The 15,471-nt window shown below is 37.7% G+C and overlaps 1 protein-coding gene across 1 annotated transcript; it reads left to right on the top strand.

Annotated features, from left to right (window-relative positions):
• The first annotated feature begins 5,437 nt into the window (after positions 1–5,437).
• LOC124157877 (splicing factor 45) lies at positions 5,438–14,412 on the top strand. Its single transcript, XM_046532940.1, has 6 exons — positions 5,438–5,659; positions 5,890–6,212; positions 7,209–7,518; positions 9,354–9,662; positions 12,397–12,571; positions 14,270–14,412. Exons 1-6 carry the CDS (start codon positions 5,540–5,542, stop codon positions 14,365–14,367), a joined length of 1,335 nt encoding a protein of 444 aa, XP_046388896.1. The 5' UTR covers positions 5,438–5,539; the 3' UTR covers positions 14,368–14,412.
• Positions 14,413–15,471: the final 1,059 nt, after the last annotated feature.

The following is a 15,471-nucleotide window of genomic DNA, read 5'->3' as shown; positions in this document are numbered from 1 at the left end:
CTGTATTACATCATTTGTTATTTCCATCATGTAGGTAGTTACATTAGGTAAAGGTAAAAAGGTGGAAGATATTGCTTTGTGGAAAAAGTCACCATACACTCTCGTATCAATAAAAATGTAGGGCATGTTCGGAAGAAGTTGATCATCTTGTCATATTATATGGAGGAATAATTCTTAAACCTTCTAAATTATTCTTCATCTTCTTGCAATCTGTGTCCAATCTACTGGCAAACTTCCTGTGGCTCTTCATCTTAGGCAGGTCTTACCTTACAGGGTAGTTATTCGAGAAAGTGGAAAAAAATACCTGCAAGAATTGCATCCTCTGCCTTATTTGAAATGGGAGTCATAAAAAGCTACATCTCCAATTTATTTGCCAAATCATTTCTCAACTTAACTAGTTCTCTATTTTTTTCTTGATTATTTATGAAATTTACCTGATGTGAGTGTCTGAGTGCCCAATCAAGGGTAAACTATTGAAGAAATGCTAGAAAATCTTTTGATTATTTGGAAAAAAGTCAAACCAAAGTTATTATCTATTTTACGTTATATTCATTACTTGAAATTCATTCCAACTTCCCTTTTTAACCCTTAGGCTTCAGGAACATTTTTAAATGGTCTGCATGGTGAGTGCGGGAAAAACGTTTTTCTACGTTTGACCTGATTTTCTTATCACTGGCAGCCTACCCTTAAGATTTTATTGCCGTCCTTTCCGCGGTTGCTTGAACTCTGCCCAACCTAGAGACAGAGAGCACTAAGGTGTCTTTCGAGGACTGGACACCCTCACCACGGGGAGCACTACCCGGATTATCGCTTCTCGGAGAGAGAGAGCTCCCGGCTCTCGGCGGCACATTCATGATGAAAACAATTCCAACGAATCCTTGCATTTCCTAGGAATTTATTCATCTTCCCGTTGTTCATTAGCCAGAGAAACTTATTTGAACGCATTGGTCTCTCTTTCTTATAAATTTGGTGGTGGGTCTTCCGTCCCTGCGTAATTACTAAGGACATATTATATTCATGGTCTATCGTCAGGGGGTTGGGTGGGCATTCCCGGATTATGAGGGTCCACTACCTGCTAGACACATGCCCGGGGTCGACAGAAAAACATCTTCCCAGCTCATGTCCCGCACACAGTGGCAGCAAAATTTGGAAATTCCCGCCACTAAAGGGTTAAGAGGGAAGTGGGCATAGCAGTGGTGATAACAAGAGGTTTATTTCATAATCATTAGAGGAAGATGGGAAGGAGCTGTTGAGAGCATGATTATGTAAGAGTGATAGAATTGGCTTGTCTGACATCAGGAGCTGTGATTTATGTTGCAGAAACTTAAATTCTGAGGCAGGAGGGTAGATTGGTAGAAGGAGTTCAAGATTTGCAAATACAGATGAAAGAAGGAGAAAAGATACATGATAAGAAAAAGGAACCAGTACATTCTGGACTTACATGTGTGGGGAGTGATAACCCCACTGGAATAAATAGAAAGGAGCCTGTATGTTAATGGATCATTTAATATGTGAAGAGGACAGGATTTTTTTCTTGGGGGAGCACAAGGGTCTGACAAGCAAACAAACTTCTTATACTTGAGAGGTACAAGGTACAACAATTACTGTACAAAATATTATCTTTATTTTGACATGAAAGTTATTAATATGAAATTAAACGATTGAGGCTCCGTAATACATAAAACGAAACGAATGTAATGATAACAGTATAATAATTTTTTTCTATTTTTTAAGCATCACGTGCCCCCGTGACAACCCCATAATTTCGCCAATGGAAGAGGAGATGATATTACTGTAGTTAAGGGAAGGATGAAGGGTTAACCAAGGAAGTGTGTACTACCAGGACTGAATAACAGCCAGCCTACTGCTGAACTGAAGGAGGAAATGCAATATAGGGAGGGGTATAGGCCAGGATGATTAATAAAATGTACAATGCAAACATATCTTAACTAATAGATTGCCCTTGAAGGTAATGATGTTGATAATAACCTTAATGACTTCCACCCTCAAAACTGAGCATATGCTGTGAGTACAGCAGAAAAATCTGATGTTTTTTCAGTAATCTCATCATTTTCAACCCTCAAAATGTTGGTATATCTCTCATATGAGGCAGCTTATCTTCACTGACCGATTCACTAACTCATCAACCCACAGCCCAAACTACTGAAGATACAACCCCAAAATTTTCAGTGTATATATATTTCTTGTCTCATGTATAGATGCGCCAAGATAGGATATTTTCAATAAACATTTTTAGAGTTGATTTTACTCCATTTATGTAAAAGTTTAGACTCTGATTAGAAAAGAAAGTGAGTTAAGTAGTCCATTGGTTAGGGTGCTTGGCAGTGAGTCATGGGTTCCAATCTTGGAGGAATCCTTAAAACACCCCTAGAACATGAAAACGATTTCCTAGAATTACATGGTGTACAGCATTATGGCCCAGGGAAAGGAACTGGCTCCCCAAACGGAAATGTGTGAAATTCACGCACCTAAGTCTAGAGTAAGATCACCCATCCATAACACACTTTGGGATTGAATCACTGAGAGAGCTAAAGCATCATTGTCGATCCTCAAATGTCAATTTCACCCAGAATATATACCCAGGCATAGGCAGATCTAGGCACGTTCCCCCCCCCCCCCCCCCTCCCCCAGACCCTTAAAAAATATTTTATTTATTTTATTTTATTTTATTTTATTCCCAAACCACCAAATACAGCTCATGTTGGCCATTTTACATCGGGGTATTCAACAAATTTAATAGTTAAACGCACACGAACAACCATGCCCTGGACAGGGGAAACCTACCCAGGCGGGACTCGAACCCGCGACCTCTTGTTTCGCAGGCGAGGACGTTACCCCGCCGCCACCGAGGCCGATTTTTAATACGGTCCCATTATCATTGCGTTCATTTTGTATTACGAGGTATCCTTGTGCCCCTCAGAGCAAAATCCTGGATACGGCATTGCTTGTGCCCCCCTAGAAAGAAATCCTGGATCGGCCCCTGTACCCAGGTAGAGGTCCAGCGAATGGTGAAAATCGCACTAAGGTGACAAATGGCACAACAAGTGTGAAGGGACCAGTGTAACCTTTCCAGTGTTAGTGAAGAGCTACTGCAGTTGCCATCTTACTTACCCAGTGGAGAACGTGGGAAGACGTCTTCACAATCTTATGCTGGGAAAACACTAGATCCTTCAATGACCATAATAGTTTTCATGGTTATCATTACATGGTGATCCCTACATGCTGTGGAGAATCTGTACAATACCTGGAAATGAGGTTACCCACAAAAATGTGCCATAATTGAAGCAAATCTTTATTTATAATCTCTAGAGAATAAAATTAACCTGACTGTGTCATAAATATATATATGAGGAGATAGATCCCCCCCAAAGCCTCGGAGAAATTTTAAAAAATATTTGAAACTATTTTCCAGTTTTGACATTTAATAACAGCATCTGCTTAAAGTTAAATTTTTAGTGTCAAAATTATGTAAAATGTGTTTCCAGGCATGTCATTATTCAAAAATTTTGAATGGCATGAAAGCGCCACATAGCACAAAATATCATCTAGATGTTTACAAAATATCTTGTAATTTTCTAGACATTAGCTCCTCCATTCTCCACCCATTTCTCATGTATTCATCCATCTACATCACCCTTCCATCGGTTTAAGTTACCTATAGACTCGAAAAAGACAGATTTTATATGTCTACAATTTTTTGTGTGCTCTCAGGGCTGCCTATCCACGAATTACATAAGTTAGAAATAAAATGTGCGATGCCTTTTCACATAACTAGCGTGGTTTCAGAATGATAAATGATTCAATGTCACTGAAGAGATTATGTTCCACGAATTAGAAATTCCGTTAAATATTTTATACTAATCACCATAGATCCACTTGAAATCAACATGGATTCCACATTGGTCGAGCCACTCAATATCCACCACCACCATATATCCACAAGTCAACGTGGATTCCATGTGGGTTCCACGTTGGTGCCACCACCCATTTCTCACTGGGTACTTTCATAGAATATAGGCATATTCTAGCAATGCATTCTAGACATCTAGCAGATATTTATAAGAGAAGCTATCGCAACTTTAAGTTGCTTTTATAAACATTTGAAATAAGAGTTGCCTTTGCTTTTTTAGTGCACATGCATTCAATAACTTTATCCATTCATCCACCAAAAAGCATATACTATAGCAGTTAGAGTTTTTCTCAAGATTTGGGTACTTTTCGGTTAATTTCACTGGACGTATTCAAAAAGAGTCTCCACTCAAAAGAGTCTACACTCTAAAGAGTCTCTGCTCAAAAAAGACATATTCTAGACATGTACTAGATATTTAAAATATTCAAGACATTGAAGATATATTCTAGATATCCAAAGAAGATATTTTGCGCTATTTGGGAGGGAGTAGGCCTTATTGTGAATTGAAGAGAGAAATCCATTAAGGGAGAAGAGAATGCCATAACTCGATAACACTCAATGAAAACCATGCTTAATTAGTAAAATACTTTAATAAAAATATTTACCAACTGAACATATATATAAAAATTTGATAAAATATTTTGATCAGCATCATAATGTACGTACATATTTTAATTCCCCCTTCTCATGTAATCCAATTACAGCGAGAAAATAAATTCTGAAACATGTGCATTATTCTGACCTTGAGTAGTAACTACTGATTATGCAGTAAGTATACTTGGTACCTGCAAAAACTGCTTACAGAAGTAATCCATTGAAGTTCCACAATCTATGGTTGCTTTCCAACCAGTGAACATGTGATTTCTTACACCTCATGCATAGGACCTGTGAGTCTGGGAGCAACTGGTCACAGTTAGTGGCGAATACATAAAAAAACTCAAGGGGGCCCCTATGAAAAAATTGTATAAACCTGTTTCAAAATTTTATACAATCATATACATTGCCATGGCAATTGTATAAATTGTATAAAATTTTGAAACAGGTTTATACAATTTTTTCATAGGGGGGGGCCTCAAACGATATTTCGAGCTACCTTTACTTTTGTAGTAACGGCAAATAATTAAGTCACATGCGAAGTTTAAGCCAGTTAATAATTTAAACTGATAATACGCATATACAATACAATGCCATTTTATGATATAAAAAAGCTGCAATTGTGGTTCTACAATGTGAGACAATGCGGGCGGCCCTGCAAGGGGAGGCACGCGCCCCCCACATGTATAATCCGTCATTGGTCACAGTTTATTATGTACTATCGGCTGAGTGCGATCATTTGCTATTCTTTTACTTCACTGTAATATGCCTTCTGCCTTTCATTATAGTTTGGGACACACTAAAGGGATTTCAATAACTCTTCTTCAGCGCTGTGCGAACGATGTGAATGATCATTTGGATATGGCGCTCCTTTTTGTTGCTGAACGTATCACCTAGGTGGAAGCACTTGTTAACAAATGAGCTGCTACAAGCGTGAGCGGCGACTGTGGTGTTTTTTTCAATTTACCGTGATTGTCAGTGGGTAATTTGAATTTACCATTTTTTATCCGCACAATGTCCTTGTATGACGATCTTGATGCAATCAAAGAGAAGGCAGATCAAGTTGCTGGCTGGTCTTCAGGTATTAAGCTATTTCAAACTCAGTTACAGCTTAAAAAGACAGCACAATCACAGGCAAGTCAATGTATTGTTATTCTGTTATTTCTTCAATGGCAATATTACGTAAAATGTACGAAAATAATATTTAGCCTCAATTTAGAGCACTATTTTTTTATACTTTCCCTGAATGAAATGTTCAGGGGTACAAATGTGGATGAGCATTGCTTTTTTGTGTCAGGGATGCGGTTAGTGTTTACGTGTTATTTTTTAAGTTTATAGTTTCGTTTCATGATTTTAATTTTTAGGCGAAAAGAGAACAAAGTAGAAAGCCAGGTGCTGTACTACCCCCAGTGATAGATCTTAAATCTAGGAAGGAAGACGATGATTCGGGGGCTGTGCAAGGCTTTGGAAGTAAAGACGGTAAATCAATTTTGCCATCTAATGCCCAAACTACCCCCAGTGCCGACTTAGAATGGAATGGAAACGAAGAATATGATCCATTATGGCCAAATGACTATGAGAAAGTTGTGAAAGAACTACGCGAGAGAAGAGAAAGAGAGAGGGAAAAAGAAGATGAAGAAAGGCGACGCAAACATAAGGAAGAGCGAGATAAAAGAACAAGAGAGAGGTATAAATTTGCAGTAATTGTATACCATGCACCCCAACTTGTTTTCCTTGATCTTTCAATTTTCCTCATATTTCTATACATATTATATCAGGTTGAATTTTTGAAATGTAAAATATTGATCGAATCCCTCTTGTTTAGTGCGTGATGAGTGATTAGCGTTTTTGCATATAGTTGAATTCTATTTTTTAGATGTGTGTAACTTTATATCATCAGCCACTTATTTCCGGCCAGCCATTGCATGGCTACCGTAGAGGTATCTGGATGATGAATGCTCTTGTTTGCCAGCTGTCTTTCCTGCAAAACCTTCTTTTTCATGGCATTCCTGTAAAATTTATGATAACCTTTGTTGTAAATTGCTTCCCAGGGGATTTGTGCTTCAATCGTTACTGATTAATTCTGGCACTTAAACTAATAAACTTTCTCAGTCATGAAGTAATGAGAGTTCACTATTCTTCTATTCCAATATCAATCAAGAATTATAAAAGCACACCAATTGTCGCAGTATTTTTCTTGTTGGAAATGCCTTGAACTACAGGCTTGTATACCATTGGCGCCCATAATAATCAGTGGTGGAATGTACATCCAAAGGAAATACTATCCAGTAGCATGATAAATAAAATAATGTACACGTAATGAGGACATTCGAAAGTAAATTTGTTTAGCAATAAAAGTTGTTGAGCAGTGGCGGATTTAAAAAAACTCAAGGAGGGGGGGGGTGCAAAAGATATCTTGAGCTACCTTTACTTTTATCATAATAAAAAAATAATCAAGCTGCAAAGTTTAAGAAAGTTGTATATTAACTGATTATACATATACAAGACAATGCCATCTTATGGTACAAAAAAGTTGTGATTGTGGTTCTGCAATGTTCAGAAATCCCCTATATGTATCCACCACTGGTTAGGAGTCACTTTTTCTCTACAACTGAGCTATTTATTTTTGAAGGTGCGGCTGTACTTATGTCCCAGGCCAATAATTTATTCTTCTGATTTGCAGGTTTGATGAGGATCGCCGCAAGACAGGATTTGGTGGGAGGAAAGGAAGTGAGGAAGAGGATGAGGAGGAGGAAGATGAGGGGCGTACATCCAATGGTGACAGCACTGAGGGTGAGAAGAGGACGGGAGGGGTGGCAATCGCTCCTCCTCCATCGTTGCAAGAGGGCGATGGCAACTCGGGTGAAGGTGACAGTGGAGGGGGAATGGGCGGTCCGTTTGATGGCACAAGGCAGTCGTTCACTGGGGAAGGATATGGAATGGGTCTTGGTGGCTCAGTTGCAGCCAAAATCATGGCCAAGTATGGATTCAAGGTAAAATCTTTGTCTTAATTAAAGTAACCATTATTACTTTTTTTATGGGTTGATCACATTTTTTTTAATTAATGGATATTTCAAATGAAGAGGGTTCGTAATAATTTTTACATGAGCATAGTCAACAAAAGAAAATTCACTTCATTGTTCCAGTTTGTGGCTTTCCACTTTAACTTTCATTCCAACTGCATGAGCCTGAAAATTCAATTTGCATAGTTTTCAAATCATAAATGTTCTTTCTTTACCTCCCAAATTGATTTTTTGAGCACATCCTCAATTATTCTACCCTTCTTGAATGTCAATTTAAAGCTCATTGACAAAAAATCTTGCCTCGTTGGTCCTTTGTTCTGTCATGTATATGCATTATTAAGTAAGGTACTGTGTTTCCTTTGCTGTTTTCTCGATCCTTATGTGTGGCTTATCCTTCTATCTTGTCACTTTCTCATTGGTTCCAATTTCCTTTCCTCTTAACCCTTTCAAGACGGTGGAGTTCTCGCCTTAGCATGACTGTTGTACTGAGCACCTCCGTACGGAGCATTTTTGCAGGATATTCGTTAAGAAGGGTGTTGCGGATAATCACACACTCTCAGCGCCAACCTTTTTTGACCCTTCCTAGCGGGGACTCCGCATTATCTCGGACTCCGAGGGTAGTTGGGCTCCCTCCTTTCAGTGTTTATAACCCTACCAGTAGCATTGGTTCACGGTTGATCATGCTTTGTTTATATGAAATAGCTATACGGATAATTATTGCTTGAACATAAATTGCAGACTTGGAATTGAATTCCTCGTTTTATTCTGAGAATTGTCAAATTTTGAACGAAGCTCTAACGTCAATATTAATGCATTTAATGCAGCAACAATTTTCATGTTGATATTTTTACTGAAATCGAGAAATAATTTATCGTAGAATTTTGTTTAAAAATTGTAAACGCTGCTCAAAAGACAAATAATTCTATTCCTAGTTTATATTTTTTGAGAAAGGAACAAATATTTACTTCGCGAAATGACTGGATAAACTATTGTATGACCGCAGTCCCTCACCGCTAAGAGGGGTAATATAAGGGGTCAGGGTATCTGCTCCCAGATTTCAAGGGTAAAGCCTAAGCCCCGCAGTGTTGGGCCCTGAAACAAAGACATCGCACACCTGCGACCGTCATAAAGGTGGAAGAGCTAAGAAACGTAAATATTCAGCATTCATTCACCTGCGTAGCAAAATCTCTGATGAAAATTTGCTGCTTTCGTCTCCCGGGTCAAGAAACGTCCAGATGCATATTTTTGTCTTTGGTAGGGAAAAGGTTAACCAGGCTATATTGTCCAATAATGGCTAGTATTTTTTTTACTGTCTGTACAGATGCCTTAAATTTCTTGTCCATCCTGTGTAATGTATGATCTATTAGTAATAGTTTTAGGCCTAACTTGGAGGAAATTTTGTTTCATTCACATTGAAAAATAACGAATAATATTGATACATTTTATTATTATGTATTAGGCCTATAAAGTAACAATAGGCACTAGAAGTAATTCATAAATAAATACATGTATCAATTGAATACATAAATAAAAAGTAACGAGATGCCATACATAGACACTTTTGCAGACGAAAAACTCTTCAAGATCACTGACCTGGTTTAAATTTTTTCATTTGCACATTTGATGTTATACACTCATCATTTACATGGTAAGGAAGTCTTTTAAATATTTTGACACCCTCATTCTAATGGCTAGTAATTGTTTACTGGTTATTGTAGTGTCAAGCATCATAGTACTACATGAATTTATAATGAATTATGTATTGTACTTCCTTGCATTATTTTGTGTGCAATGTATCTTTGTAGGAAGGTCAAGGTCTTGGCAAACAGGAGCAGGGAATATCGATGGCTCTGCAGGTTGAGAAGACAAGTAAGAGGGGAGGTCGCATCATAAGTGAGAAGGACATAATGCCTCCTCCAGTCATGGGAATCCCTCCTGTCCCATTAGCAGTTGGCCCAGTTGGTGGGAGTATGCCACCGCCTTCGGTGATGCCTCCACCTGCTGGTCTTCCTGGAGCTGCAGCTGCAGCCAGTGCTGCCGCTCAGTCCACTCCCAAACCGGAACCCACTATAACGGAGATGATGAAGAATCCATCCAAAGTTGTGTTGCTCAGGGTATGCTGATAATTTAATTTATGTGATACCTCCTAAATTTAGCAACTCGTGATTGTTTTATCCAGGGTTGATGAAAATAATGATTTAGTTTAGTCATTTTAACTTATTTGTAGATGAGATACACAATGACCAGTCAGTTGTCACTTACTCAATTTTCATTAGATACTTCTCTCTCAAACTTTTCGTGTCATTTTTGTATTTTTTCCATATTCTGAGATTTCGGGTCCATTAAGTGCTGTTTTGAGGTGAAAAAGACAAATTCTCATTAAAAAAAATTATTTTGGGATATTTCTCCCATCGTTGCCGTTTCAGAAGACATCTATCAATTGCTCATGGATAATTATGAACAATGATCAATTTTTATCCCCCACTCTTCCCTTGGCTGCATTACTACCATGTTCTAATTTGCATTTCATTACACAACTTAATCACACATATTTCGAAAACGACACCAAAAGTATGACACAAGAGTATTGAATGAAAATTGAGCAAGTGATCAATTGACTGCTCACTGTCTATCTCATCATCAGCTGAAAAAAGATGTTCAATGCGATGGAGGAACTTTGACTATACTACTTTAATGGAAGCTACTACCTTGATAGGGCCCAGGTGGCCAACATAGGCGCACAAGAAGAAAGAAATATATGTAGAGGCAAAAATTAAATAAGGGGTCCTGCATAACCTCTTAGTAGCAATCTTCAATATGTATGTACTTGGATGAAGAAATAAAAGACATAGGAGAGCAAAGGGATCAAGTTGATTCGAGAAGAACTAAACACGCTGTGATGCTCAGGTGACATTACCATCAGCAGAGGCAAAGAGGAAGACATACTGGACTCAATGACCAAAATTGAGAAAGTCTTTCAGGAGTACATTATGAAAATAAATGGAAAGAAAACCAAGATACTGGAATACAGAAAAGATAAGACTGTGGCCAACATTTGCCTCAAAGGAGAGAGGTTGGAGCCATTAGTTATTCACCTATCTTGGGAGCACCATTACTAGTAATATTAATAGCCCTAGCCATGGGCGTACCCAACAGGGGAAAAGGGGGGCAACTGCCCCCTCTTGAAGCAAAATGAAATTTAGTTCAAATCAAAAGTTATGAACGAATTTTCTTTTTTAAGAAAAATGATATTAGTATAAGACATGGAACTAAAATAAAAATCATCATTTTTTCAAGCAATTAATTGTAAAAACTAATAAATTGCTGTCATAATTTCCTTAAAATTTTGGTTTCATTCTGTGCAAAAATGTTTTAACTTGAATGACCACGTCTAGTTTTGCCCCCACCACCCTTCCCCCTTAGTTTTGATTCTGGGAATGCCCATGGCCCTAGCTAAGATGGCATTCATGGCAAAAAGTCCACTACCTCTTGCTGCGTATCGGAAAGAGTTATCAGAAAAGGATAGAGGTCTTTGTGACTTGGTGCTGGAGGGGGATGCTGAAGATACATAAATACTAGGTGGATAGGGTGAGGAAAGAGTAGATGTAGAACAATAGGAGAATAAAAGAATCCATGGGTCACGGTACTGCAGAGAAGAACACAGTGGATTGGCCTCATAATTAGATACAGCAGTTATGTGGGGAACTTAATGGGAGGAAGAATTGATGGAGAAAGATCAGGGACAAGTCCGCAGGACTGATCAAGAAGGATACGGTGAAGGGGAGCCTCATGGAGGTTAAAAAAAATCAGCTTGGGTTTGGGAGAAATGGAGGGCTTCAGTATACCTATGTTAGGATTGCAATACTATGTCCGTTGAACTTGGTTAGTACCCTTGCAATACCAACAACTGCCCACTCAAGAACAATGTGCACTAGGTGAAGAGCTCAGGGTGGGGAATAATGGGGAGTTCTCATGCATAGCCACACACTCCTGGCAAATGGCCGCATATTGTCATTCACCACATCAAGAAAATTGAGCAATGCATTTGGATTAAAGTAAGAAGGTCAGTGGCTGATAATATAACTTGTGAATTTGGTGTTTTATACACCTTAATAAGATTCTAGAAAAGAACTTTCAGGTTGCTTATGCAATGTAATTTAACGTACTACGCTGAAATGCATAGGCGGATCCAGGGGGGGGGCACGGGGGCACGTGCCCCCCCCCAGACCCTCAAAAATATGCAAGATTTTTAATACGGTCCCATCATCATTGCGTTCGTTTTGTATTACGAGGTATCCTTGTGCCCCACCCAGAACAAAATCCTGGATACGGCCTTGCTTGTGCCCCTCCCAGAAAAAAATTCTGGATCCGCCCCTGCTGAAATGTGCCACTATTTAAGCCTGATACACCAAATAGTTTTACCAGTATTTTGTCCTGATGGTTCTGAGACCGAGAGAAGTCGCCATGCTGAGGAGGAAAATGTTCTATGGAGGTTCCAGACGAACCAGGTTCCGCTGTACAATACAATAATGTGTGGCAGTATCCATTATTCATTTTTGTGATGAGTTTTACAATATGGTATCATTATACGAAATTTATTATACGATTATTACGATATTTTATTGTTGGTAGGAATCTCTGTTTGTACGTAGTCTTAAAACTTTAATCGAGAGACTATCTTTCTACATTTTATGTGTGCTATGATGTTCCACCCTAATTTATAAATAGATTATTGAGGCAAATCAGCTTGGCCTAAACTTCTGAGCTTGTTTAGTAATAATATTTTAAGTGAGAATTCTGTTCAATCTAATAATTTTCCCGGTTTTCCCTCATTTTTGCATGTTTTAGAATATGGTTGGTCCTGGAGAAGTAGATGAGGATTTGGAGCCAGAAGTCAAAGAAGAGTGCAACACAAAGTATGGTGATGTAATTCGTGTTCTTATATATGAAATGCCAAATGTACCACATGATGAAGCTGTCCGTATATTTGTTGAATTCAAACGAATAGAGTCCGCAATAAAAGGTTTGTGGGAGTGTTGCTTATTTTCTTGTATTTCTAATCATAGTGAAATGATTGTGAAGTTGCTATCATATGGGAAATATGGGCTCTACTGTAAGCAGAAAGCTTCCATTAAAATTTTTGCATGACTTGGGTCTATCCCAGCATGTTTCAAAAACTGTGTTCATTAACTTTTCCCCTCGTATGATTAAGGAAATATTGGTTGTGTAGGTTAGATTTATAGATATTTGACTCGATTGACATAAATTTTTAACATCTTCCAGTAATTTCATGATGTCACATCAGCATAACTTGCAGCCTATTGACTGAGAGCTATGTATTAAATCTTGAACTAAAATTAGGAATTTTATCGACCTGGGATTGGGATTAAGTAAATCTTCTCTGCTCTTCTTAATGTTTGGTAATTAATATCAAATGTTAGTTAAAGGATAGTTTCAATCTGCAGTCAAGCATAAATGAGGGCTGAGCATGTGACCATATAGCATAGGTAATGACATATGTATTTTATTTCTCAAAAGAAGTTGCTCAGACATTAAAATGGATTGAATTTGTGTCTTCAGGAATGCAATTGTTCTTGTAATCCTTTGAAATGATGATTTCTGTCTATGATTTTGGTAAATTAATTGTTGTTAAATGGTGGGCCCATCACAATCTCCTTAGGTCAATTAATTGTCCTGATTTTTTTAGCATATAGATTTAACTCCACAAAGTACATTGAAGAGGTTGAAATGAATGTCAGAGGAAAATTGAAAATAAGCCTTGCTTAACAATGGGAGCGTGTAGTTGAGGGGTGTCATGGAAGTACATTATTACTTATTAGTAACTACTGCAGAAATACATTTCGAAGGTCTTTCTGCACTAATTTTGTGTTTAAATTGATATTTTGTTCATAGTTTTTTTCTCTTACCTATTTTATCCATATTGGACCACTGCAAGTGTAATTTATCATTTGTTTGAATTTCAATAATAGGTAGTTCAAGATAGAAATTCGGCAGTTACAGGCATAAGAATGAGCTACTACACCTCATTTTACCACCATGCATCATTACATATTTAGGACTACTACTGTTGTGTGAAAATGGCTCTATATGCAAACTCCCAGCATTTACATGATGTGCAGGACACTGTGTTCCTCTCAAGAAAGAAGGTGTAAAGGAACTTGTCATGACCAACATTAGCAAAAACACAAATTTCTTTTTAATATTGTTCATATCAGTACATAATTATGCCTTGCACATTTGGGGTGTTTTGCTTTTATGAGAATAAAATTTTTCATCCTTTCTCCTCCTTCTTCCTAACGTGAATGTTACCATCAGTTTCATTTTCACGTACTTTCCTGCATTTGATGATGTCAGTGCTCTCTTTGGCAGCTTCAGGAACTACATACATATATGAGTAATATTCATAGGTATGTGTTTTCATTGACTGTTTTTGAATTCTACTCAAAGCTGCCCTTGCTGGTAGAGTTGTTCAGAGGATAGGGGACTATGAGAGCTTGGATTCTATTTATGTTTTTGTCTTATGCACCTAAGGGTTTGTTTCAGGCATTTGTGAATACATATCTAGATACGTAGCTATCATTCACCATGTAAATTGTAACTAATGGTATCTATTATACTTACCTGTTTTATGAAAAGATTCGATATTTGGTATATGCGTTAAGGAATATTTTTTGTCTAATTTGTTTTTTCTCTTTTTTAGCGGTGGTTGACCTGAATGGGCGATACTTTGGTGGGCGGCAGGTTAAAGCTGGATTCTACCTATGGGAAAAACTGAATAACTTGGAGCTAGCTGATTAAACTGTTAAGTTTTTTTGTAAATAAATTATTTCACATTTTTTATTATTCCCTTGATATTAATTTTCCCAATGCTATTTTACGTGCATATATTGGTGAATTAAGGTTTAGTAATTTTGAAATTCAATGAAAAATCAAAGTTGGATTTGCAGGTTTTATGGATTGTGTGCTGATAGCCAATTTAAATCTTCACAACAGCATTATAAAAGAGAAAATTATTTTTATAACCTAATTATGTGCCTGCATTCTTAGTTGTTAGATGGGGTGACATCCTGTAACGTAAGTTTTCAACGCACCGATTTGTGGTCTAGCATAAACGAAGGCCAACCCTATACATAGCTGTATTTTCCCATACTAATTTCCCGATGCCAAAACATGATAATTTATCGCGCGCGACGACGCGATTTGATATCGGGTGATAAATCACGATATTTTATCGTGGCTGCAGCTTTTATAAGACAATAAATCACGATATTTCCTCCGAGCAGCAATTTTAATTGGATGATATTTCGTGATATTTTAGCAGTGGCGATTTTTTATCGGAATATCAAGCGTAGTATTTTATCAGATGGCGATTTTAATCAGGCCCAATATTTTTTATCGGTTGATATATCTTTATATTTTATCAAAAGGATATTTCTACCTTATAACAGTAGTTCCGTAGTATTTTATCGGAAGACTATTTAAACGATTCCGATATTTTTAATGGCTCAGTTAATTTATTGCACCCGATATTTTTATTGGACGATATATCGTGATATTTTATCGGTTCCGATATTCTATCGGTCCCGATACTTTTATTGGGCCCTATTTATCGGACAATCATTTATCGATAATGTACAAAACTCAAATTCGTATTCCAGATATAATTAATTATAGCGATATTTCACGATACATACATATCGCCAGGGCAAGTGGCACAGTCACGTCTTGGGGTAGCATTAGGGGAAGCGAAGAAGGGTAGAATTTTAAGGGGTGCCGATTTTAAATTTAGACCTAAAACCTGGCTCTGCCACTGAGTGGTCTATTGGATGTAGCCACTGACGATTGGCAGATGGGCCCCAGGAGTTCAAACCTGAGGTGAAGCTTTGGGCTCCCCAAAATTAA

This window comes from Ischnura elegans, chromosome 4, assembly GCF_921293095.1.
Source record: "Ischnura elegans chromosome 4, ioIscEleg1.1, whole genome shotgun sequence".
NCBI lineage: Eukaryota > Metazoa > Arthropoda > Insecta > Odonata > Coenagrionidae > Ischnura > Ischnura elegans.
The sequence above is the reverse complement of the archived record's forward strand: the minus strand, read 5'-3'. Positions and strand labels throughout refer to the sequence as shown.